The following is a 25,805-nucleotide window of genomic DNA, read 5'->3' on the forward strand; positions in this document are numbered from 1 at the left end:
CGTTAAGCTTGTGATCACTTGGGCATTAGTATGTCTATTCAGGAGCAAATTTAGACGCCTCCATTTTTCCTTAAGATTGCTAGAAGTCTGGCAACCAAAGAAATTATTATAATACATGTTTCTCGCCAATTTAATTTCCCTGTTTAGTCGGTTGCGTAAGGACTTATATTCTGCGAGCACGGTAGGATTTTTGTTTTTAATAAATATTGCAAATAATTTGTATTTCTTTTTAACGAGTCTAATTAAACGTCTAGTCATCCATGGTTTACGCGCACTTTTGCATGGTTTTATTTCTACAGTGGGAAAACATTCATTATATACTGATGTGAAGAGCTCTAGAAACCTGTTAAAAGCATCATCTGCAGCTGGCTCGTTATAAATAGGGCTCCAATCCACCAAGGAAATACGGTACTTAAATAGGTCGAGCCTTTCTTGAGATATTAGCTGGCGTCTCAATTTAGCGACATCGTTCGAACGAGTTGCTTTTTCTATTCGCAAGAAAACAGGTAAGTGATCGCTAATATCGGCAGCGATGCGACCGGAAAAGAATGCGTTGTCATTATTAGTAATAATTAAGTCTAAAGTGGAAGCAGAAGAAGCTGTAATGCGCGTTGGACTGTTAATAACATTTTGAAAACCTGTTGAATGAAGTGTGAGTAACATTTGCTGTTGCATTGGGCTATTCGTACCCATATCAATATTAAAATCGCCAGCTATGATGGACAAATAATTTTCAGAACTAAATAAAAACGTTTCACGTTCAAATATCTCCCAAAATTCGCCAAAGTTTCCATGAGGTGGTCGATAGACAACCGAAAATATATTACGTCCAGATTTCACGGTAAGCATTTCAATATCAGAGTTGGAAAAAGAGTGATCAGATAACATATCACAGGCATAGCTACTTTTTATCAGCATAGCTACGCCCCCGCCACGCTTTTCTGTGCGATTGATATAAAAAGAATTATACCCCGGAATACGTACAACATCACTATCAGCCCGATACCAAGTTTCAGACAAGAAAATGACATCGAAAGAACACGAGGAACGCGTTAGATCGTCTAAGAGGACAGTTAGCTCATCAGCTTTATTCACGGCAGATTGCATGTTAAGATGTATAACTTGAATATATTTATTCGCATCTAGTGCTATAGACGCATTAAACTCAGAAGGTGTGAAAAGAGGGGTGTCATTCATGAGGGTATAAAGAATCAAGTAATAAATCTATGAAACAATGGCGCCATTTACGTCATTTTGGACAAGTCAATCAGAGAATAGATCCGGAGGACATTAGAGTCGTCTGTCTTCCGTGCGAAAACAGCGCCATTCCTTGTCCACACGTGCTTCCAAGATACTTGTTTCTTTCTAGAAATCGTAGCACCAAGTAGCCGTTTGTTTTCTGGCGTTAGATGCTCATTAACATAGACACGCTGGTCTGGTCCTTCGAACCCGATTTTAGAAGTAGACAGTTTCAGCTTCTTGGCAGCGGCCAGGAACACGTTGCGCTTTGACCTAGACATGAACCTGACAATTATGTTGACTTCGTTTTCTTTTTTGGTTGGAACGCTGTGGGCGATGTCGATTTCAGCAAGGTCAAGTGGGACTTCGATAGCCTCTGCGATTTTTATAGCCATGTCGTGTGCTCTTTCTCTGACAGTGGCAGGCAGGCCCTTAATCTCAACGTTATTCAACCGGCTGTATTGTTCCAACTCAGAAATCCGTGCTTCAGCTTTCATCAACTTTTCTGTTAGGGTGTTATTTTCTTTCTTTAGCTCAGCATAGTCTTCCTTGGCCTTCTTCACTTCAGATGTAAGAGCGCGTAGCTCCGTTAAGGCTTTCTTGAATTCGTCAGCAGCATTCGAGCTGTATTCAAGGCTCTGATGTACTGATCGTAGTTCTGCACGCATCTCGCGCTTCAAATCCTGAATGGCTTTCATAACCTCAGCACAATCAGAGCTCATGATAGGCGAACCGCGCAAGAAGCACAAAACACTCAAAGCAGTCAAATCAGTCGGCAGTGGCAAAGAGAAAGGAAAGGCTTTATGTAGGTGCAGCCGCACTCACCTATGAATGTGAAGCAAAACAGTAGAACAGTCAGTGTTTCTGTTCGCTGTGCCACTGCCGACTGGAAGTACAGTTCGTGGATGGTGCGCTTTTCTAGCACGGATGGTGGTCACGTGCTGATGACGTCCCAGGCAGCCGCTCCACAGACGGTGATGATGTGGCACACTTCTCTTGCGTCGACGAAGGCTGGGCTCGATAAGACGTCGTTGCGTAGTCCTATGAATGTGAAGCAAAACAGTAGAACAGTCAGTGTTTCTGTTCGCTGTGCCACTGCCGACTGGAAGTACAGTTCGTGGATGGTGCGCTTTTCTAGCACGGATGGTGGTCACGTGCTGATGACGTCCCAGGCAGCCGCTCCACAGACGGTGATGATGTGGCACACTTCTCTTGCGTCGACGAAGGCTGGGCTCGATAAGACGTCGTTGCGTAGTCCTATGAATGTGAAGCAAAACAGTAGAACAGTCAGTGTTTCTGTTCGCTGTGCCACTGCCGACTCAAAAAGTCACTCAAAAAACAGAAGGTTTGTCCAACGGCGAGCTGAACATTTAGGAGTTCTTGAAATCGATCTAGCGATTTGGCGGTATTTAAGTAGCGTAGACATTGCTCCTACAAATCACTGAAGTCTTGTAGGTAAATAAGGCGGATGTACTCGCGATTTATTTGTATACGCTTTTTCTCATATATGGCGCAGTCTGGAACAATAGAGTTGCTCTGCGCATGCAGCTCGGGCGCTCGGGATTGGCTCGGTCCACGGGCTGTTTGCCGCCGATTTAGGCGATCCAGACTTTGTTCACCCGCCGTTCGCCGCTACCGGCCGCTACCAACGGCCGCGGTCAACTGCTGGGGCCAACGACCGGGCCAACGGCAGGCGCGGAACACAAACCAACAAAAAAAAAAAAAAAAAAAAAAAAAACTGGTTTTGATTTTAGATTGCATCCGAAGTTGCCATGTTCGAATCATTAAAACGTATTTCGTAAACAACCTATTTGCTAATGGTGCCAAGCCTGTAATGAGTAGCGCCAGGTCATGCACGAGTCACGGTCGTAGGTATAATAAAGCTTCTGACCGTGTTGTGTTTTTTAGCGCAGCGGCAAAAGCACGCTGTGGCTCGCTAAGTTTACAACCGCTACAACCTTCCACCCCAACAGCGTTTTTAACGTCATGCTACTCGGTCTTCTACTGCTCTCCGGTGACGTGTGCTGCAACCCCAGACCCTTTCGCGTACAGTGCTATAAAACACGAAGCCTTCTAAATAAGTTGCCTGAACTCCAGTCCGACCTGACTTGTGTCTATGCGACGCCTTGTGTGAGTGAGAGAGACATGGTTTGCCAACTCTGCTACGGATCACGAAATATTCCGTCTTGACGTAGATAGACGTCTAATTATGCACCAATTCAGCTCTTTCTGCAAAATATAGCGGAGAATGTGAATAGGTGTCTAATTATGCATTAATTCAGGTCTCCCCGCCACATTTAGCGGAATTCAGGTCTTCCCGTAAAATTTGGCGGACAATGTGAAAAGGTGTCTAACTATGCACAGATTCGGGGGTTCCCGGAAAATTTATCGGAAAAATTAGATTGCTGCATAATTATTCACTAATTCAGCTTTTCCCGCTGCATTTAACGAGGATACACTTCTCGCTAGATTAAGCTAAAACTCTAATATTAACAGAGTCTGTGCACCTCAGCTTTATTATACATGATCGAACACACTAACCTAAGAAAACATTACACATAGAGGGACAGAACATGCACGCAGCTGTCCGTGTTCTGTCCTTCTATGCGTTATTATTTCGTGAGTTTTTATCCAATACCAACGCGCTCACCTCCAAACAGTATTCTAGCTTTATTTTCCCCCGCGATCTGGAACCTTTTCCACGAAAAAATATTGGGACAAACACGACTGCGCAGTTCAAACTTTCCGTCGTCAGAAGCAATGTGGGGAGAACTGCACGATACCGCGCAAATTCAACCATATATATTTTTTTATTTTTTTATCTCGCGAAGAACCAATTAAGTTACATGGATTGTCTACTAGATGTCACCTTTGTCGTTTCTTTATGGGACGCGCTTAAATTTGCTTGTTTACGAGCAAGGGAAAATCGTACATGTACTCTACCCTGCACCTGGCACATACGGGACGTCAAGGTACAATAAATGATGATGATGATGATGGTGATATTGTATGCGGAAACATCTGTAGGCACCGTGACTGGTGCCTAATGTGTGCAAACACTTGAAACGTGCGCGCGAGCGTAGCATTGGCAAGCTTGGATTTGCACGAACTCGTCAACACTAGCAGAGACATGGCGGTGGCCTGCCGCCCTACTTACAATCGTTTATAGGAACCCGAGCCCTTGGATTTGGAAACTGCTCCCATTACGCGACCTCCTGCAATACTCGTATGCACCTGCGTGCTAAAAGTTGCTGCTTCGCTTCCCCCTGCACCGACAAATACAAGTGGTATTTGTCGGTGCAGCCTCTTATAAAAAAGTAGAAAAAAAGAAGAGAGGCCGTGGTTGCCTGCCGCTATGCCTATTTTGTTTTATTATTTTTTTGTTCGCAATAAACGCGGATACCGATTGCATTGTACGCGGGAGACAGGCGATCGCCGCCACCACAGGCGCGTATCTGTTCAATGTGAAGATAACACGAAGTGTATATCCCCTCCTGGATAGTGAAACAAAGAACACTGACCGTATTGCGAGTCTGCCATTCCCTCAGCCTTGACGGTGCTTTTGTGTCGCCTCTAGATTCCTCGACCATGGATCCCGAACTTGTCGAAGCTGAGCCTCTGCTAAAGGTCAGCGGACATCGATTTATCGCGCGAATGATTCTGGAGATGTTTCAGCGGACTGACCATGTCTGGCAACAGAAGTAATAAAACAAACTTGGGACGAGTTTGTTTTATTCTTTCTGGTGCCAGTCAGTGGTATCAACACGCTCTTCCGTTAATGTGACCCTGTCTCCCCCGTTGAGAATGTTTTGTCGCTCCGCTTTGAGTCACACCTCGGAGTATATGTCGCCGTGCGACAAAATGGTGGCGTAGATTGCCATGTGAGAAAAATGCCGAGTTGCTGTGGGCTGTGGAACATGCGCGGCGGCTGATGTGATATCCCGCCGAAAAGAGTCACTGCGCACGCTCAGAAAGCTTTGCACAGTTCCGTAAACAAAGATAGCAGCTAAAAAAAGGGATCCTTAAAAAAACACATTGCACATTTTTAAAAAAGAAAAGAAAAGAAAAAAAAATGGAGACAACGGACGAAGAAGGGGACAAACCCAAAACGTCTCAAACAGAGTTTTCTGCTTGTCCTCTTTTTCATTTGTCGTCTCCGTTTTTTCTTTCTTCTCAAAAATGTGAAACATCAACCAGCTGGCCTGTCTACTTATTATTTCTTTAGTCATGCTACATTTCACGTGACAAAAAAATTTGGCAACAGTGCGTTTGGTAGAAAAAAAAAGTTGGGTTGTGTGTATGTTTATGCAGCCTAGAACTTGGTCTGCCTCAGCGGGCGACGAGTCTCCCAGCTGTAGATGAGCAATTTAGCCAGTGCAGTACACCTGCTAGTTTGGGGTCTATAAAGGGATACTACAACAAAATTTCGGCGCTTATTTTTTGGTCTGTATGTGTTCAAAGGAGCAGTATCACATCGGGCGCACCAATACCCTGTTACCAAAGGGACGAAAAGGAATTTTAAAACGAATTAAACGATTAGCAAAGGGCACCTGGTGGATGTCGCTAACGTTTGTAATGATCGTCTAGGAGGAACCTTGGCAGGTAGTGACGACGTTTGTCTCGCCTCCGGCCACCACGAGAGAAGAGGGGAAGGAGAAACTCCCCTCTCCCCGAGAAGCTTTTTGTGTGTCTCAGAAGTCGCTATTGTCCGTCTACAAGATTCCTCCGTACAAAAGCAGCCGCCTCGGTGGCTGGAACGACTGGGGCATCCTCTCGACGTCAGCCTCGCCGCAGCTTTGCTCGTCCCGAGACGAACTGCGTCACGATTGCGTTGGATGTCACGTGGTCTCCGCTGGGCCTTCTCCGAGCGCTTGCCAGAGTGGGCCGTTTAAGCGAAAGATACAGCCACCAGGCTCAAAATACAAACGTGCGATTGTCATTTACGGATATTGTGGGTCATATTCAACCTATTTTTTAACCCGACGGGTATTTTTCAAATTGTATTGAAGTATCCCTTTAACGTGAATCACGTAGTAGTGATACACGACCGCAAGCCGGTACGATGCTCATCGAGATCGCAACATGCAGTGGTGGGGATTGACCCAGTATCTCTCGTTTCTGCAGCGGGAGCTTTCGCTTCACGTGCTCCGAGCTGGTGTGTGCTAGCCCACTCGGCCACCGATCCGCTCTTTATTGCGCTGTTTTCATGAAACTAGTTTGTGAGAACAAAGATTTCTTGACTAGTGTTTTCAGGTTCCGCTAGAGGCTTTTTAATCCTGCACATCCACCGTAAGCTGCGTTAAAATGTACTTTTAGGAATAACGTCCGAAAGGAATTTCACTTTGCCACATGTCTCGCTACAGTATATACCCGATGTTGTCTTCGACGTTGCGCAGGTATTGTTCAGGTTTTCTCTCACCATGGACTTTGTGTCGAGGTATCCTACGTCGTTGTGCTCAAAAGCCAAATGTTTTTGTTGCGGTCAATTGTGGTTTTCTGGTAAAGCAGCCAGCGGTGGTCAGGATAGCGTAGGTTCTCTCTCAGCTCGCCAAAAAAGAGCCTGTAACGCCTCTTTCGCCGGATTTGCTAAAAATTGTCTTTCATGTGTCGTAAAACCACCAGTGACTATCGGAGCCTGCCTTTGATAACGCTATGTAGAATCTTCAACCGTCATGCGCGCTGGAAGCGACCATGCACCTCTCCATACAGCCATTGTTTCTCGTTCAGTTAGCATCGCCTTTTAGAAACAAGTGTCAGAAGCCCATGCCTCCCCGAAAATGCTATGTGTCTACCCGTTGCCTTCCCACTTGAGAAAAGCCTGGCGCCGTCCCTGGTAACGATACCATTTGAAACGTATGTAATAACAGGTCATGAGCGGAAAATATTCGATTCAAGGATATAAAAATACCGTAGCAATGCAAAGTCACAACCCTCACTCGAATAAACCAAATTTTGCTCTGCACATGAAAAAGAGTTTAGATCATGGTAATGCTTAGTCAGGCTATCAGCGAACAACTGTGATTTGGACAAATTCTTCTGGTAGCGAATTCCAATCTTCTATATGGTTTGACGAAATATGAATATTGCCGCGCGCGCTGGACAAGTAGGCAGCGCGCGCGTAGCCTAATGGTTATCGCGCTTGCCTCCCACGCGAAAAGCTAGGGTTCGAATCCTGGGACCGACGTGTCTTTTGTTTTTCCTGTAACTTAGTGTTCTGGAGAATTCGAGAATCATGTTGCTTGTTCCAGGTCCGAATGTTCTACGCGTCGAAGTTTCTACGCCGATTATTCCAGAAGACCACGCATGTACATAAGGGGCTCCGCGTGGCGAGCCGCCATCAGTTTCGCCCCAGCGTTCGTCTCCGCTGCTACGCCGACTTCAACGCCCGCGACGCTCTTTTATTATCTTTTGTACCTTTTTATTTTTGGCACAAGTTCGCCACATTAAACGTTTATTCCTTCCTGTTTATTTCTTGTTTTTTTGGTCACCACCCGTGACATTTTGGTGGAGGTGCTGGGTACCGCATGCCCGTGCAGCGTTCCCCTCCCAGGGTCCGCAGTGCAAGCCCGATCCCAAGCCCGGTGAGAAGACCACTCAACGCGGAACCTGAAACTCGGACCAGTCGCCGTACCCAAGGTCTACACCCGGAATACGGACTTTTGCCACCCCGGACCAGGCAGCCAACGAGGCCGACGATGGACAACCAGTCGTCGCAGAACTCGTCCACCGCCGCCGTCGTATACCTTCCCGCCGCACCCCGGACTCCGACGCCATTCCACGGGGAGGTCCACGAGGACGTCGAAGATTGGCTGCAACATTACGAACGAGTTGCTCGCCATAACACATGGACTCCGGAGCAGTGCCTTCAGAACGTCTACTTCGCTCTGGAAGGCACGGCACGCACGTAGTTCGAGAACCACGAAGCGTCGATTTCGTCGTGGGAAGAATTCCAGGCCGAGCTGCGACGCACCTTTGCCAACCAGCACCGACGACAGCGTGCCGAAGAACTCCTGCGAGCGAGAACCGAAGGGCCGACCGAAAGCGTCACGAGCTTCGTCGAAGACGTTCTCCACATGATGAATCGGGCCGACCCAAACGCTCCCGAAGAGAAAAAGCTCCGGGTCTTGATGCGCGGCGTCAAGGAAAACATTTTCGGAGGCCTTGTTCGGAGCCCGCCTACCACCGTCGAAGGTTTCATCACAGAAGCCACCAACATCGAACGTGCCCTTCAAGCACGCGCCGCCCACTATCACCGAGTCCCCGGCGTCGCTGACTTTTCATCTTCCGGCTACAACCCCACGGACATCCGCGAGATAATCCGGGACGTCGTGCGGGAGGAAATCAGGAAGCTGCTACCTGCTGCCACAAGCCCGGCTACGCCCTCAGTCGCTGAAATTGTCGGGGAAGAACTTCAGCAGGCGCTGCAGCCAGAAGTTCTCGCCAGCGCCGCTCCTGAACCACCGAAGCTGAGCTACGCCACAGCTACCCGACGACCGCCTCCCCCTGCTCACCCGTATACGGCGCCACCTCGACGTGAACCTCTAGCGCCGCAGTATTCACGACACCATGAAGATCGGGCGTCCGTCCGCTCAGAACAAGCTGCTCCACGAAAGACCGACATGTGGAGAACGGCCGATCGACGCCCGTTGTGTTACCACTGCGGTGAAGCGGGCCACATTTACCGTCGATGCCCCTACCGACAACTGGGGCTCCGCGGGTTCCACCCGAACGACCCGCGCCCAAGGTACGACGAACGCCCTCGTGACATCGAGGAGTACCTCCGACGTTCGCCATCTTCAACGCCGCTCCGCCGTGAGTCCCGCTCACCGTCGCCCAGACGTTCAGCGTCTCCAGCGCCACGACCCCGCCGAGAGAGCCTGTCGCCTTTGCGTCGCCGGGAAAACTAAGTGCGGCAACGCCTGGAGGTGGCGTTGCCGAAGACGACCGAAGTAAAGAGCCTCCAAGAACGCCGGAGCGATCCCACTCTCTCGACGCTACGCATCACAACGACGTCCCTGCATCGGTGTCCAACAACCTAAACATCATTATCGACGGCCACGACGCATCGGCACTCGTGGACACCGGAGCAGACTACTCAGTATTGAGTGGGAGGCTCTCTCGCCGCTTGCGAAAAGTGACAACGCCGTGGGAAGGCCCTCAAATACGAACCGCCGGAGGGCACCTCATCACACCAGTCGGGCGATGCACTGCTCGCGTCGAGATCCACGGTGAGACGTGCCCTGTGAAGTTCGTCGTTCTGCAGGACTGTTCGAGGGACGTTATCCTCGGAATGGACTTCCACGGCGAGTATGGCGCCGTCATCGACCTCAGAGCAAACCGGCTAACTCTGCGAAAACCTGTTTCACCACCGAAGGAACCGAAAGCGACGTCATCCGCGGTCCGAGTCCTCGCAAGTCACGTAAACTTACCGCCGCGGTCGAGTGTTTTCGTACCTGTCGGGATCACCGAAGCTTTCTGCGGCGAAGTTCTGCTCGAGGGGAGCCTCCAGATGCTTCTAGGAAGAGGAATAGGCGTCGCAAGAGGGGTAGCTGAACTTCAGGATGGCCGCACGGTGATCCTCATGACGAACTTCCGAAACGAAGCGCAACACCTCACGAAAGGGGCAGCCGTTGGCCACGTCGAGGAACTCCGAAACTCCGCGGAAATCGCCGCGATTGCTGACGAATCCTCGCCACCTCAGCAAGACAGTACGTCGCCAGCGCAGCTCGACATTGACCCTAAGCTTCCGGACCCGAAACGACGTCAGCTGTTTAACCTTCTCGCCGAATACCGCGACTGCTTTGTGACGTCGTCGAAGGTGCGCCAAACCGCCGTTTCGAAGCACCGCATCGTTACCGAGGACGACGCGCGCCCTGTGCACCGATCTCCATACAGAGTCTCCGTCAAAGAAAGGCAGGTGATCCAGGAGCAAGTTCAAGAGATGCTGAACGACGACATAATTCAACCCTCAAGCAGTCTTTGGGCCTCCCCAGTCGTACTGGTTAAGAAGAAAGACGGGACGCTTAGGTTCTGCGTGGACTACCGGCAGCTGAACGCAGTGACGAAGAAAGACGTCTATCCACTCCCCCGCATCGACGACACGTTAGACCGGCTGCGCCATTCTCGATACTTTTCATCGATGGACCTGAAGAGCGGCTACTGGCAGATCGAAGTCGACGAACGGGACCGAGAGAAGACAGCCTTCGTCACACCGGATGGGCTGTACGAGTTTAAGGTGATGCCCTTCGGACTATGCACGGCGCCAGCAACTTTCCAGCGTGTCATGGACACCGTACTGGCAGGACTGAAGTAGCAGGGCTGTCTCGTCTACCTCGACGACGTCGTAGTGTTTTCCGGCGACTTCGACGAGCACTTGCGACGACTCCGAGCTGTTCTCCAAGCCATACGGACCGCCGGACTCACCCTCAAGCCGTCAAAGTGTCGGTTCGCCTATGACGAACTGAAGTTCCTTGGTCACGTGGTTAGTAACGAAGGCATTCGTCCAGACCCAGAGAAGACTCGCGCCGTCGCAGCATTTCCAGTGCCAAGAGACAAGAAGGCCGTGCGAAGGTTCCTTGGGCTATGTGCCTACTATCGGCGCTTCGTTCGAGATTTCGCAAGGATTTCCGCACCGCTCACAAGCCTCACGAAGGACGCCGAGAAGTTCGAATGGGCCGAGGAGCAGCAGCAGGCATTCGACTAGCTGAAGCGACGACTGCAGGCGCCTCCTGTTCTTGGACATTTCGACCAGGATGCGGAAACCGAGACTCACACGGACGCAAGTAACGCAGGACTTGGCGCGGTACTGGTTCAAGTACAAGAAGGCACCGATCGAGTCATCGCCTACGGAAGTCGGACATTGTCCAAGGCGGAGCGAAATTACTCCACGACTGAAAAAGAATGCCTTGCGGTCGTCTGGGCGATCACGAAGTTTCGTCCGTACTTATACGGAAGCCCGTTCCGCGTAGTCACGGACCACCATTCGCTCTGCTGGCTTGCGAACATCAAGGACCCGTCAGGACGCCTTGCGCGATGGAGTCTCCGACTACAAGAGCTCAACATGACCGTAGTCTACAAGTCAGGCCGCAAGCACAGCGATGCCGACTGCCTGTCCTGAGCTCCCGTCGAAACACCTTCCGACAGCAGCGACGGCGATGACGACGAGTGTTTTCTAGGCGCAGTGAACAGCGACGACATGGCCCGACGACAACGAGACGATCCTGAGCTGCGCGCACTAATAGAGCACCTAGAAGGGCGTGGGAGTGCCATACCACGTGTTTTCTCACGAGTCCTGCCGACCTTCGCCATTAGACAAGGAGTTCTCTACAAAGAGAACTTCGGTAACAACAACTCGACGTGGCTGCTGGTAATCCCGACCGACCTTCGAGAGGAGATCTTCCAAGCCTGCCACGACGACCCGACGTCCGGACACCTTGGTTACACCCGGACACTGGCCCGTATTCGTGAAAAGTATTACTGGCCCAAGCTCCCCAAGACCGTCCACTTATACACACGATCATGCCATGAATGCCAGCGACGAAAGAAACCTCCAACGAAGCCGGCCGGACTCTTGCAGTCCATTCCTCCGCCAACGGCACCCTTCCAGCAGATCGGAATGGATCTACTTGGTCCTTTTCCGCCGTCGACGTCGGGAAATCGCTGGATCATCGTCGCCACAGATTATCTCACGCGGTATGCCGAAACGAAAGCCCTTCCTTCCGGAACTGCTGTGGAAGTTGCCAAGTTTTTTATTGAATCCATCGTCCTCCGGCACGGCGCTCCCGAAGTCCTTATCTCAAATCGTGGATCCTCATTCATGGCCCAGCTGACACAAGAAGTCCTTCGTCTCAGCCACACCAGCCATCGTCGCACCACGGCGTACCACCCTCAGACCAACGGGCTGACGGAAAGACTCAACAAGACCACCGCCGACATGATTTCCATGTACGTCGACGTGGAGCGCAAGACATGGGACGAGGTGTTGCCGTATGTCACCTTTGCCTACAATACGGCCGTGCAAGAAACCACCGGGGTTACACCCTTTCAACTGGTTCATGGTCGCAAAGTGACGACAATGCTGGACGCGATGTTACCCCACGAACCGGCTGTCGACGGAAGCGACGACGCCCAGGTGGTTGCCCAACGGGCAGAAGAAGTCCGTCAGCTCGCCAGACTCCGGATTCAAGCCCAACAACGTATCGACACTGACCGCTACAACCTTCGTCGCCGGGACGTCCACTTCCAGCCCGGAGACAGGGTGTGAGTGTGGACACCGATCCGCCGCCGTGGTCTCAGCGAGAAACTCCTGAAGCGCTACTTTGGACCCTATAGTGCTTCGTCGACTCGGTGATCTGAACTACGAGGTGATGCCCGATGGAACACGGACTTCATCACGCCGCCCTCCACGACCAGAAGTCGTCCACGTCGTGCGCATGAAGCCGTACTACGCTCGATAGGACAGTGGACCTTACGTATTCCAAATGGCTCTTTAGTTTACCGTCCTTTTTGTTTGCTTTGTTTTGTTTTGTGCTGCATCGGGGCGATGCACTTTTTAAAGGGGGGAGTAATGCCGCGCGCGCTGGCCAAGTAAGCAGCGCGCGCGTAGCCTAATGGTTATCGCGCTTGCCTCCCACGCGAAAAGCTAGGGTTCGAATCCTGGGAGCGACGTGTCTTTTGTTTATTCCTGTAACTTAGTGTTCTGGAGAATTCGAGAATCATGTTGCTTGTTCCAGGTCCGAATGTTCTACGCGTCGAAGTTTCTACGCCGATTATTCCAGAAGACCACGCATGTACAGTCGGGGACAAAAGTCTCCAGGACACGCGAGCTGCGACTGAAACGCATTGCTCTGCCATCTGCCGGTGGGTCGCCTGGTTTCGAGATCACACAAAAGCGCATGCGCGTCCTACTGTGCCTGCAAACATGTGCGCTTTCCCGCTCTTCTGCGGCGCGGCGCCTAACTCGGAATCGGGCGCGTGGTACCGCCTCAGAGATAGCGCTATACTGACACATGGCACCGATAAAGCAAGAAGTCACGGCATCTCAACTGAGCGATAAGCTCAACTGGTTATAAAGCAAGGTGCGCTGACACGGCGAAATGCGGCGCAATGCCGCAGGCAGTATCTTGAGTTTTGGAGTGTGTAGCAGACGCTCGTCAGCCGCCAGCGCTATCTCCGAGGCGGTACCACGCGCCCGATTGCGAGTTAGGCACTGTGCCGCAGAAGAGCGGGAAAACGCACATGTTTGCAGGCAGAGTAGGACGCGCATGCGCTTTTGTGTGGTCTCGAAACCAGGCGACCCGCCGGCAGATGGCAGAGCGATGCGTTTCAGCCGCAGCTCGCACGTCCTGGAGACCTTTGTCCCCGACTGTACATAAGGGGCTCCGCGTGGCGAGCCGCCATCAGTTTCGCCCCAGCGTTCGTCTCCGCTGCTACGCCGACTTCGACGCCCGCGACGCTCTTTTATTATCTTTTGTACCTTTTTATTTTTGGCACAAGTTCGCCACATTAAACGTTTATTCCTTCCTGTTTATTTCTTGTTTTTTTGGTCACTACCCGTGACAATATTTGAATGCGTTATTATTGCTGTGATACGGTCTTATAATTTTAGTGTGGTTAGTTCGATCTGAGTGACCGTATGGTGTTTTTAAATATTGATCCGAATTTTTTTTGAGGTAGTCGTGGTATAACTGACGCATACACTTTAATCGGGCAACACAATGTTTGCGATTAGAATTTTTTTAAGCAAGACGGTCATACTTTACGTGTGTTTATATTTTGAGAAAATGAATCGGAAGCCTTAGTTTCGGATTTTGCTGGTGGCGTTTGCTAAGTATTTTTGGTGAGGATCCCACATGAGGCTCGCATATTCTAATGAAGGTCGAAGTCCTGTTTTAATATACCCCCAAAATATTTGCGTGTGTTTGTTTTCATTAAGGGGAATGTCGACATTTTATGAGGAAAATAAAAAAACTTTCTTTTTGTTCGTTATCGTCATGACGACCAATTTAGCATGATTGATCTTCATACCCCAGTCAAGGGACCAGCGTGAGACAGTCTGTAATGAAGCATTCTGTTTTTCTTGGTCGCTTTTCTCAGTTTCACAGTACATGCCACAGTCATCCGCGAATAGCATGACCCTCACCGATAGATCGATATCCCTGCCCAAGTCGTTTACATACATAAGAGATAACAATGGCCCCAGCATCGAACCCTGTGGAACTCCGGAGTATACATCAAGTGTTGTTGAATATTGATCACAAATTTTTACAAATTGTACACGTGCGCTTAGATACGCTTCTTTCCAGGATAAATTATTCGCATTAATACCGATAGCTTGAAGTGTATGAATAAATTTACTGAGGGGCACACGATCAAAAGCCTTCGAAAAATCAATTAAAATGGCATCCATTTGACTTCAGTTATTAATGACTTTCGCGAAATCGTGAACTATTGCATCTAATTGAGAAACCGCACGGGCACCAGCTGTAAACCCATCCTGACTGGGTTTACAGTTTATGTTTCTATGTACGCCCTTATGTGCTTACGTATTATATGCTTTAAAAGTTTACAGCACCTATAATTGTGTAATAGTAGCTTGCTTCCAATTTGAGGTTTGGGAATTACTTTACTGCATAGCCAGTCATCTGGAACTTGGAAGTTTAGAAGATACACGTTATATATAATGAATAAACATTTCTAAATCCACTCGGCATATCTATTTAAAGATGTACTACCTATTTTATCCGGCCCTGGTGCCTTCCTAGTATCAAGATCTAGTAGTAGTGAGAGAACACCTTCTACAGTTAGCTGAAGCTCTGGCATCTCTGACTCCACAGTTTAAGTTGCTATCTCGGGGAGGGCTGTAATTTTTTCCACTGTGAAATTAGACGGAATATATATATATATATATATATATATATATATATATATATATATATATATATATATATATATATATATATATATATATATATATGGTGTTTGTTTTTTTATTCTTACACATTTGTTAATAAAAAAACAACAAAAAAACGTGAAAGCTACACAAATGCGGTTTGCGCGTGTGGGTTATACGGCCAGGTGGACATTATGTGTGTGGCTAATCTTTGGGACAAGTCGGCTAATTAATAAAAATTCGTTAATAAACTTCTTAATTAGTGGAAATAGACATTAAGTTCCAATTAGAAACTTGCTGAGCGTCATTCAAAACCCCCAAATCAGTCATTTTTATAAAGACTTTGAGCACGTGAGAAGCGCCATAGTACGCTGAAGTTACCACTCTTGGAGCAGGTACAAGGCTGGGGCTAGATAAGAGACCGAAAAATTGCGCGGGCGCCATACCGCAACCGCTAGGCTTGTACCTGCTTCACGAGTGGTAACTTCTGTGCGCTACTACGCTTCTCACGCGCTGAAATGTTTTCTGAAAATGACTCATTTAGGGCTTTTGGATGACGCTTAGCAAGTTTCTATTGGAACCATATGTCAATTTCCACTAATTAAAAAGTTAATTAACGAATTTTAATTAAATAGCCGACTTGTCCAAAAGATTAGCCACCCACATAGTGTGCGCCTGGCCGTACAACCCACCTGCAGAAACGGCATTAGTGTTGATTTTATGTTTTTTTTTAACACATGTGTAAACATAGAAATGCTGACTATGACGTCAGCAAAGGAGTTTTCATGGACGGAAATAAGGGGAATGTGAGGACTTCAATTTTGACGGTGTTGACAGTGTTGGTTCAACAACGCTATGATGTCAAGCTACAAACACCTTCGAACTTGTTGTTCCCAAGGCAATGACGCCACGAAAGGTAACCATACGAGTGCGCCACCAAAACATCTCGCCGCTAATATACTTCGTCTCACCTTAACATGGACTATTGTTAGCCGCGCATGCTAAAAGCGCGAGCTAGTTGCTTTGGATGAAGCCTCGGCGGCTGCACGAGCCTTTGTGCAGCGAGTGCTCCAGTCAAGGCAATCAAGGCTAGCCGCTCGCGCTTGCACGGGTTTCGCAGTTAGTCCGTGCTAGGATGAGACGAAGTATAGTGACGCTGTAGAAATTTCTTTTTCTTCTCACATTCTTTGTTTTCAAATTTTTTTCTTTACGAGCATTTATCTGTGTAGAAAGAGAAAGAAGAGCATGTGCTTGCGCGTGCCACTGTGCGCGCGTGGAAGTTCTAGTAAACCTTTGGTTGTTAGTCAGCGTATGTCCTGTGTCCTCCTTCTACTTTGTGTCCCGTCTTTTTTGCGCGGTTTTGTGATATGTCATTCAACCAACCAGCCCAGCAAGCTATCCTGTTCTGCCGGAAGCAATGTCTACCGGAAGCAATGTCAGTTAAAGCAGACCGCCGCTATCTATCCCGTTTCCTGTACCTAGTATTATTGCTTAAACAACCCGTTCGTCGGTCTTTGACTCGCTCTCTCTGCTTTACACTCTCCGCTAGTTTGTCAGATTTGTTTTTATGCTTTTCAGCAAGATCCTGCCGACAGCGATTCCACCTGGTCGTCGAGGCTTCGACGCCGACCTTTTGAGAGGTCTCAGGTCGCTGTGCCTTCCAACAAGGAGCAGGATGCAAATAAGATGATTTGCTCGCCTCTGGCGTTCATCTCCGCTGCCCTACTTCTTATTTCCGGAGCCATGGCCACGGCTTTTCTACTATTGGCCAAGGCCGAGCCGCAGCCACACATTGTGTTCATTCTGGCAGATGATCTGGTGAGTGCGCGGTAGGCTGCATTCATCGTTTGTGGGGAACGTGAAGTTGTTTCTGAAACTGATTGAAGGGCTCACTGTCCTCACGATTTTTGTTGTGCACAACGAAAGTCATATTCCGCGTGGACGGACCTTTATGCCCCAAAGAGAGCAATCATTCGAGGTGGAATTAATGCAACAGGCGGGCTTGGGTAGTAAAAGCCCGTTCACACACTTGCGTTTGTCTACGAGTGACTTCGACATGACCGATTTGTAAGCCTATAGCGACTACTTACAACTAGCTGGGCTTCAGTGGTGTTAAGCCGTCACAAGAGGTTTAAAAACCGCTCTTGTCTCAGTCGGTCGTAGTCAATCGCAAGCGTGAAACGGCCTTATAAGGACACTGAAATAAGAATAGAAATTGTTTTTTGTCCAAACTGCATTGATGGGAAACGAACTTCTTTTAACAACTTTTCCACGAAAAACTTTTTTTTTCGTGCCATATTTACGCCGTTAGACGCAATTCGGGTCGAGGCCACGGCCGCCTCTAAGCCTCGCCCATAGATCCGTGGCCTCGCCCATTACTACTGGATTGGCTTGGCTGCTCGGCCGAAGACGCTCGCACGCCTAGTGTCTCCCTTTCACGACATTCGGTGCTTTAAGTCTGGCGACTGACACCGCCTGCTAGTCGTGCGAGTGGATGCGGGGCAGTCTCCGGCATCATTATGCTATTCCCCCACCGTTTATCGTCGTCTGCAATGCCCGTAAGACGCGGACACGAAAGCTGCGCGTCGGCGTCCGTTTTCGCCTTCTTCCGTTTGCTATTCATCCCCCGTCTAAAAACTTCTGCAAAGCTCAGGAGACGCGACAGTGAAAACGGCCTTCGAGCGTTCCATCATGCACGAGCCACGGTACAAGCGTCTGTCGGCGTCTGTCGATGTGTGGTAAAAAGCGACCTAGAGGACTAAAAAAAGTTAACAAAATAAATATGCGGTCCTTTTAGCTTTTTTGTTTTGGTTGTTATATATTCTTCGCATGGCATTGGGTGAGCGTCATGATGTCCAACTAAAACGTGACCTAAAGATATTCGCTTTGGCAGGCCAGGTGCACTTCAAAACTTGAGAGCTTTCGAGGCGAAATGACGGGAACATAGCTGGACAAACTTGACGCGAGCCGAGCGCCCGGTTGCTTCCAGCCAAGGGGCTCGCACATTGTTTCCTATGTAGGTATCTCCTCGGTATTGAAACCATGGTTGCAATCGTGGCGGTTGCACAATTCACAGAGCAGCGGGGCCGCTTTTACAGGAACCAACATCTTTATTTTGAATCAATACGGCCAAACGAACAAATCAAGCGAGATCGAGCAACATTGACGTGGGACGCTAGGCTTAGGCCAGCCGCGCTATGGTGCCTGTATCGCGTCTTCGACTTGTGTGTTTAGCGTCCTATCCCGCCCATACATCAGAAGTGGTCCCCAAGTGGCAACAAATAACGTCACAGAAGCCGGAGTGTCATGTTGTTGCCTGTCGCGATCCTTGCGGTTGGCCGTAGAAATGCTGGCGAAAAGCACGAGCGAACGCGAGTGTCGCTGTCGTCACGGCGACCCAGGCGTCCCAACTTCCGGCTGCCCTAGCTTCTGTGAACTGTCACAGTGGAGAGCGACCTGCAGCAAAACAGACGTCTGCCATTTATACCACAACTGTTGGGACGCCGCCAGGGTCGCGACCGGTGACAGCATGACGCTTCTATGACGTCATCAGACGGAAATCGAGGGACCACTTCTTTGGCCGCGGTAAACACACCAGTCGGAGACGCGTTCCAGGCACCATAGCCGCGCTACGAAAACTAGCACCCGCACAGCGCTTCCGAAAACGATTACTTGCGACAGTTGCTTGCTGCAAACTAGGTCGGTTGAGATCTTCCTCTTAACACCTCGGTGAACGCAGAACGACTCGCACTCATAAAAATAAACGAACTCAACGAGCTACGCTCGATGAGCACGCTGCAAACGCTGGCAGCCAGGTTTCTTATCGTTTAAAACCGAAGCGGACAAGGCAACCGAAGGATATTTTTCAAAACAATAATGACTCAATCTATATCATTTTTTCCGAGACAAAACTAGTGCCGATAGAAATCCTATTACGGCGCGGAGAACAATTTTACACACGTCAATTATCCCCCCAACCGATGAGAGCTGAGGAAGGTGCTTAGCATAGCTAAGCATAGGATCCGTCCGGTGCTTAGCACAGGACCCACCCGGTGCTTAGTATAGCTAAGCAACGGGCGGGTCCTAGAGCAGGGCTACCCCCCCCCCCCCCCCCCTTAAATTGAGTCTAACGGCGTAAATATTGCTCAAAATATATTTTTTATGGTAAAAAAAAATAAATGCTTCATTTAAGTTTCTTGTTTCTTTAGAACGCAGCTCTTAGGCGCTTGTTTCCGTCTTGAGTGGTGGTGTGGCCGTCGGCGTCGCTTTCGGCATAACAGCGCGTTGCATTATGGGACGTTTCCCATAATGACTTCACATGTGAGACAGGGGAGGGAATTTCTAGAGCGCAGCTCTTAGGCGCCCGTTTCCGGCTTGAGCGGCGTCGGCGTAACCGCGCGGGGCCCAATCCCGGTTTGTGTTTCCATAAAAAACAAAGTTTACTAAAGGAAGCTCGTCGCCAAATGAATGTCTCCGAACACACCATTGTGCGCGCGTGCTTGCATGCGAATTCGTATCGTGTGCACGCGAGCGTGCTAGTGTGCGTGTGCCTTGACTCGTGAGCGCGTGTCGAGGTGCGATTTCACGTGTGTATGTGCGTACGTGTCTGTGCGCGCGTGCGCTTGTATACGCGTATACATGTGAAAGATATTTTCTTGGAGAAACTCGCATCATAGTTGGCAACCGTTTCATTTGTACATGTAACCAGCTTTTGTTTTGCGCGTGATACCAATATCTACCAGGGCTGGAACGACGTCAGCTTCAACGGCTGCCCCCAGATTCGAACACCCAACATCGACGCCCTGGCCTGGAACGGTGTCCGGTTGAGTCGGTACTACACCCAGCCCCTTTGCACGCCTTCGCGGGCCACGCTTATGACCGGACAGTATCCCATCCATACCGGTAGGCGCACCGGAATTCCTTTCTTTTTAATACATTGGCAGATTTTATTGGTAACACTATACGGGCACCATATAAGCTATAGGGTATCGGCACTGCGTTCCCGGACTTCCTTGTGGACGTCGCCATCTTGGTGCTCAGTGTAGAGCACCAAGAAGGCGAAGTGTACAGAGTGTACAGAATGTTACAGGATACTCGGCTAGGCAGTTGTTGGGCTGTAGTCTGAGACGTTGTTTAATCTGCGAAGCCGGACCACGGATCGTTTTTTGGATGTCCAGGCACGCAGCACAGCGTGATTTTCAACGAGGAGCCCAGAGGTCTGTCTCTGCGCTTCAAACTCCTGCCGCAGTGGCTTGCTGAGCGCGGATACAGAACGCACATGGTCGGAAAGGTAGTTTTGTAAAAGGCCGTCTGACGTGCACGCCACACTAACAGACTTGCACCCGACTCATTTCAGTGGCATCTGGGCTTCCACAAGACTGAATACACACCGACAAAGCGTGGATTTCACCACCACTTCGGTTGTTGGGGCGCCTACGTCGACTATTTCACTCACCAGAAAACGTATAATGGGGTAGGTAACAACTCCCTATGTATTCCTTCAGGACTGGTGCGATAGCTACGTTCTCTTATATGTCGAATTATTGTAAATTTGACATTAATGTCGAAAGAAATGTGCAACGATCTTAAGATGTGCACTTTCTCATAATCCTTCGAATTAGACAAAATTGGAGCGAATCGTCCGACTTACTAAAAAGCTGTCTCAGTGAAATAATAATAGTAAAAAACTGCTAATACTATATATTCTACTTAAATATGCTGAATAGGCTTGAGTTATCTTTAACTGATTCTGGAGTATTATTTGATGATCAGTTTCGAGTGTATTGTAACTTCCTGTTACTATGACTATGCACCCGATCCTTTCGGGTCATTTGTGAAAGCGCCGAATTTTACCCGACGATTGTTTTTACGTCAAAGTAGCCATAAAATAATCAATGCATAAAGGAAGTGTTCTTCCTGCCTAAGCGAACTTTAGTAAGGCGTGTTGGGTGAGTAGGTGCGCGATCAGAGTAAACAAAACATCGCAAAAAGGACACGAGGAAAAGTAGATTTCTTTGTCTCTTCATTTTTAAGTCAGCAGTTATGTGTGTTTACTACCTGTTCCGTTTTTTTCTTGTGCTGTTTTATTTATTTTAAGCAAACGCCATTGTTTCTACAGCCAGAGAGAAATGCAGGTCTGGATTTCCGGCGAAACCTTTCCATATCACCGAATGAGTCTGGAACGTACGTCACCCAGCTCCTGACAAGAGAGGCGAACGCCATAATCGAAAACCACCCCGTCGACAAGGTGCGTCTAAACCTCACGAGTGACCGTAAAAACTTTGTTTGTTGTTTTAGTCACTGTAGCCATTTACAATGAAGGGAGATAGACAAAATCCCAACCCGGCAGTACAGCTGGGAAAGTATCCTGCAAATGATAAAACCCAGGTTATGGTATCAGCTTCAGAAGGGAAAACTCAGGCACAAGCGGGCAAGACAGATTTTGACTGACAGCCATATTTTCTAGCAGAACCTATAATCTTATATCTCGTTAAATCAGATACTTGAATCCTAGGCCCGGCCGGTCGCTTACACATTATCCTCTGCAGCAACAATACTCAGTTTGTAGTCATGTTGAAGTAAAGTGCTTCAAAGTGGGGACGTATTGAAGTCCATAGTATTTAATTTACTTTACAAAGAACTATTTTATAGCCAATTGTTTACCAAAAAAAAATATAAACAAACAAAAAAAAAAAACAGAAAAGAAAAAGGTAATGGCTGAAATGTTAGTTTTGTGGATTCCGACTGGGAAGCACAACAAGTTTGATGCAAAGCACACAGAGGCGCAAACTTCCAGACGGTCATTATTTGAAAAAAAGAAAGAAAGATACACGTTATGTTATACACGCTGATTTTTTTTTTTTTTTTTTAATGTCGAGAAGACGTTTGACCGCTAACTTAGGGTAATGAGAACATGCGCTCCTTAATAATTTTTGCGACAGGCCAGGTCAATCGAGCTGAACACTACTATTATTGTGTCTCGAGAAATTTTTAAAGCAATCAGTAAAGGAGGAAGATAGGAAGGGAGAAAAAGGGGTCGGGACTGTAAAATTGAGCTTCTGGGGATCTTTTATGCCAAACGTTTAGAATGCTCTGTGAGGCACTTTTATTAGGGAGTTTTAGTAGATCGTTTATCTCCTCCGCTACGATATCCATAAAGAAAACGCCGCAGCTGCGCATGCGCGCCGCCAGCCTTCTCTGCATAGTTCAATGTCTCGTGGCGGATTACGGAGCGCTATCCGGGTGCTTAGCGGGCTGCGGAAACGGTCTACTAAAAATCCCTTTTGACATGCCGTACGCAGGATGCTATGGTATTGTTCAAAAGCAAAAGGACGAACAAAGACCTTTTGATCGTGTTGTCGTTGACAGCCCTTATTCTTATACTTGGCCCACCAAGCACCGCACTCAGCTGATCGGAAAGAACGCCTGCAAGTTCCCAAGGAATACATCGAGCAGTACCGCGACATTGGAGACTGGAACAGAACACTTTACGCTGGTAGGTTATTTTTGCACAGTTTCCCGTCATCTGCATCAAAGCTTGTAAAGAGTAGAGATTAAAAAAAAAAAAAAAAAATGTGCCGCTAATTTGATTTTTGCCTCCGCCAACTGATTTACGCACTGGGCTTCATCAGCGCAACCTCAAGTATGCGCCCGCGTACTTAAATCGCGTTGATCCATCGCAAAATTGAATATGCTTCTTACTTTTGGGTTCATTTTCCCGTGAAACGTTGCTGTTCACTTTTTATTTCTTATGAGGTCCCTTACGATCTTTTAGTTTTAAGGAATTAAACGATTGTGCCGAATCGCAAGATTTATCACGGCGCCGAAAAATTTACTCATTAATCCATCTTTCATAAACCTTGTCGCCATGCGTCTCGCCACGACGACTTGTTTCATCCACTCCCGACCATTTTATTGCGGCCTGATCATTCGTACCGAGGGGCGACTCCATTGCTTTTCTTTTTTGAGGCGATCGGTAAGCCGAATGTGTTAACGCCGCAGCTAGGAGCGCTTGGAGCGAAAGGTCACCCTGCAAAACCCAAACATCCCACGGGTTCAATCCCCACCCCGTGCCCATTTCGATCTGGATGAGCATATCGCACCGGTATGCGGTCGCGTATTGCCACTGCGTGGTGCACGTTAAAAGCCCCAGGCTAGTGGCTGTACTGCACTGGCTAAATTTCTTATCTACCGCGGAGAGACAAGTCGCCCGTTGCGGCACTGGTTGTCATTGTGTGTTTGCTATCACTAGCAAAGTCACTCACGGGAGATGCGGCGTGATCATGCGCTTTTTCCTGCGCACGATTGGTCGAGCCAGCCGGTGATAAAAAACGCGTAAAAACAACGATCACCGTGACAACACACTTTTGGCGAGGCTTGATAAGCTTCACGAGATCGCTGACTCCGGCTGTACTCGGAGACGGAGTATGGCTTCGACAGACCGTTTCAGAAATTTCGTGCCATTTAGTGGCTGAAATATCGGTCCAAATTGTTGTATGCACGTGGTGGATAAAATCCGGTACCTATTCGTCGACGGAAGACGTACGAAAGTTACAGCGTTTTTTTAATGAACGGTTATCTCCCCATTTTCTTCAGTTTCGAGGGTGCCAAGAAACTACCATTCAGCACGAGACGCTTATAGTTGAGTGAATCTCTCGATAAAATTAACATTTCATTGTCAGGAGCTGTCTGGGGCGTGCCGAAGTCGAGCATTCCGAGGACTTCCATATGGCCTCCTCACATGCGTAGCACATAGAAGTTTAGAAGTGTCGTCACGGTGACTTAGAACGAGCCAACTAACGTCTGGATGCACCAGCTCCGCATCCGTTTCTGTCTTCATATTCTTCCTTCACCAGCCATCAAAAGGCCACCATTCGCATGCACAGACATATAACAGACAAATATAACACAGAAATGTTTACGCACTCCCATAAAAAACAAGAAAAAAAGAAGAAAGAAGATATTATAAAACGCAGCGTCCATTAGATACGCAAGGTCCATTTAGTCAATTTCATATTTCGTGCAGCCCGCGTGCTTTTTCCTCCAGGCATGGTGTCGGCACTCGACGAATCCGTGGGCGCCGTGTTCCAGGCTCTGAATCGTCGGAACATGCTGAGCAATACGGTCTTCGTGTTCACTTCGGACAACGGCGGGGACACCGAGAGCGAGAACGCCAACTTCGCCTCCTCGTGGCCCCTGAAGGGCCAGAAGTACACGCCCTGGGAGGGCGGAGTCCACGCCCCCGCCGTCATCTGGAGCCCGCGTTTTTCTCGCCTACTGGGATCCGTCTATAGCAACCTGTTCCACATCTCCGACTGGCTACCGACGCTGTACCAACTGGCCGGTGAGCGACGCACGGGCGCTGTTGTACCCGTTACGGAAAATAAGTAACAAAATAAGGTTACTCGTTAGTTCGTCAAATCCTAACGCGTAACTTCCTAAAACTAACGAATATTACTTTTGCGTTTGTTTCACTTTGCTGTAAACTTCTTTATTATTATTTTGCAGCGATAAGCCGCGGATACGAGCTCTGACAAAGAAAAAAGAAAAACAACTAAACTGTTACAAAATGATTTCCTAATATTTGTTTTTCTTTCTTATTATAATTTTAAAATGCAGCGGGATTCTGATGGCGCGTGACTCTTAAAAGGTACAAAAATTTGACTAATTTTAATCAACAGTAACAAGCAACGGCGTAATCTGATAATATAATAACGAAATCACTTTACTGGTTGCAAGTAACGTCATTACTTGTAACGCGTTAGTTCCAACAATGTGCACAGGTCACTTTATTTTACTTTGGATTATGGGTTATATAATGTGGAATTCAAATGGCAAATGGTATGAACAAAATGAACACCCGCTTAAGAAAAATATAGGAAACGACACGATACTAATCTGCTACCACAATAACACGCGGTAGGCGAGACACTTCTGTCGCGTTTATTGCGTTTTTCCTCATATTATCACTATTCACATACTGGAGATATTTGTGTCATTAATATAAAACAAACACTGCGATTCATTTTGTGCCGAATTCAAAAAAAAAAAAGAGTATTTGCGCTTTATGCAAAAATACAATTATTCTGCGGTACCATCGACATACGCCACGGTTGATTATATTGGTGATGCGCAGTCTATAATTATTCGAGCCTTTAAAATTGGAAGGCATACGACCCGGAAACTTCAGAATGAAACGCGATATTGTTTCAAGCATATTTGCCGTGCCCAGAATAAGGGAATACTTCTAGTTTTCCTAAAGAGTCAACACTTATCAGTATAACCGTGCTCCACGCCATGCCTATTCGGAAGGTAATACTTCTGTGAGCGCGCTTGTACTCACCGTGATACTCTGCTTTCAACGTGGTGATCAAGCATCATGCTGCAGAAGTAATAGCAGCTGATAGGCTAAGAAATTTTTATTTATTTTTATTTTGAGTGACCCACTAACAGCTTAACGCCTCCTTAGTGGCGCACTTAAAGCGGTCAGTGTCCGCTCTATTGCTGCTCTTTGGAACAATCCGATTTTTGAAAGCCTGTCGATTGCTCAGAACATTCGGGGTATCGCATTTGTTTGAAATCGTGGTTACTGTTAGTTACAACTGCTTTAAATTTACAATAAATAGATTCTTCTTAAAATAAATCGTATCAAGTATTCGAGCACCGGCAAATCAGC

The 25,805-nt window shown here is 48.1% G+C and overlaps 1 protein-coding gene across 1 annotated transcript in view; it reads left to right on the forward strand.

The window, feature by feature from the left end:
- LOC115322206 (arylsulfatase B) overlaps positions 1–25,805 on the forward strand; it is a 61,197-nt gene that overhangs the window by 30,755 nt on the left and 4,637 nt on the right. Inside the window, exons 2-8 of the mRNA XM_042292225.1 lie at positions 16,709–16,948; positions 19,873–20,032; positions 20,308–20,420; positions 20,487–20,603; positions 21,249–21,377; positions 22,499–22,625; positions 24,177–24,473. Of these exons, the coding sequence (XP_042148159.1) occupies positions 16,709–16,948; positions 19,873–20,032; positions 20,308–20,420; positions 20,487–20,603; positions 21,249–21,377; positions 22,499–22,625; positions 24,177–24,473 (1,183 nt within the window). The remainder of the gene's footprint in view (positions 1–16,708; positions 16,949–19,872; positions 20,033–20,307; positions 20,421–20,486; positions 20,604–21,248; positions 21,378–22,498; positions 22,626–24,176; positions 24,474–25,805) is intronic.

Source organism: Ixodes scapularis, unplaced genomic scaffold, assembly GCF_016920785.2.
Source record: "Ixodes scapularis isolate PalLabHiFi unplaced genomic scaffold, ASM1692078v2 PGA_scaffold3__209_contigs__length_174095766, whole genome shotgun sequence".
Classification (NCBI taxonomy): domain Eukaryota; kingdom Metazoa; phylum Arthropoda; class Arachnida; order Ixodida; family Ixodidae; genus Ixodes; species Ixodes scapularis.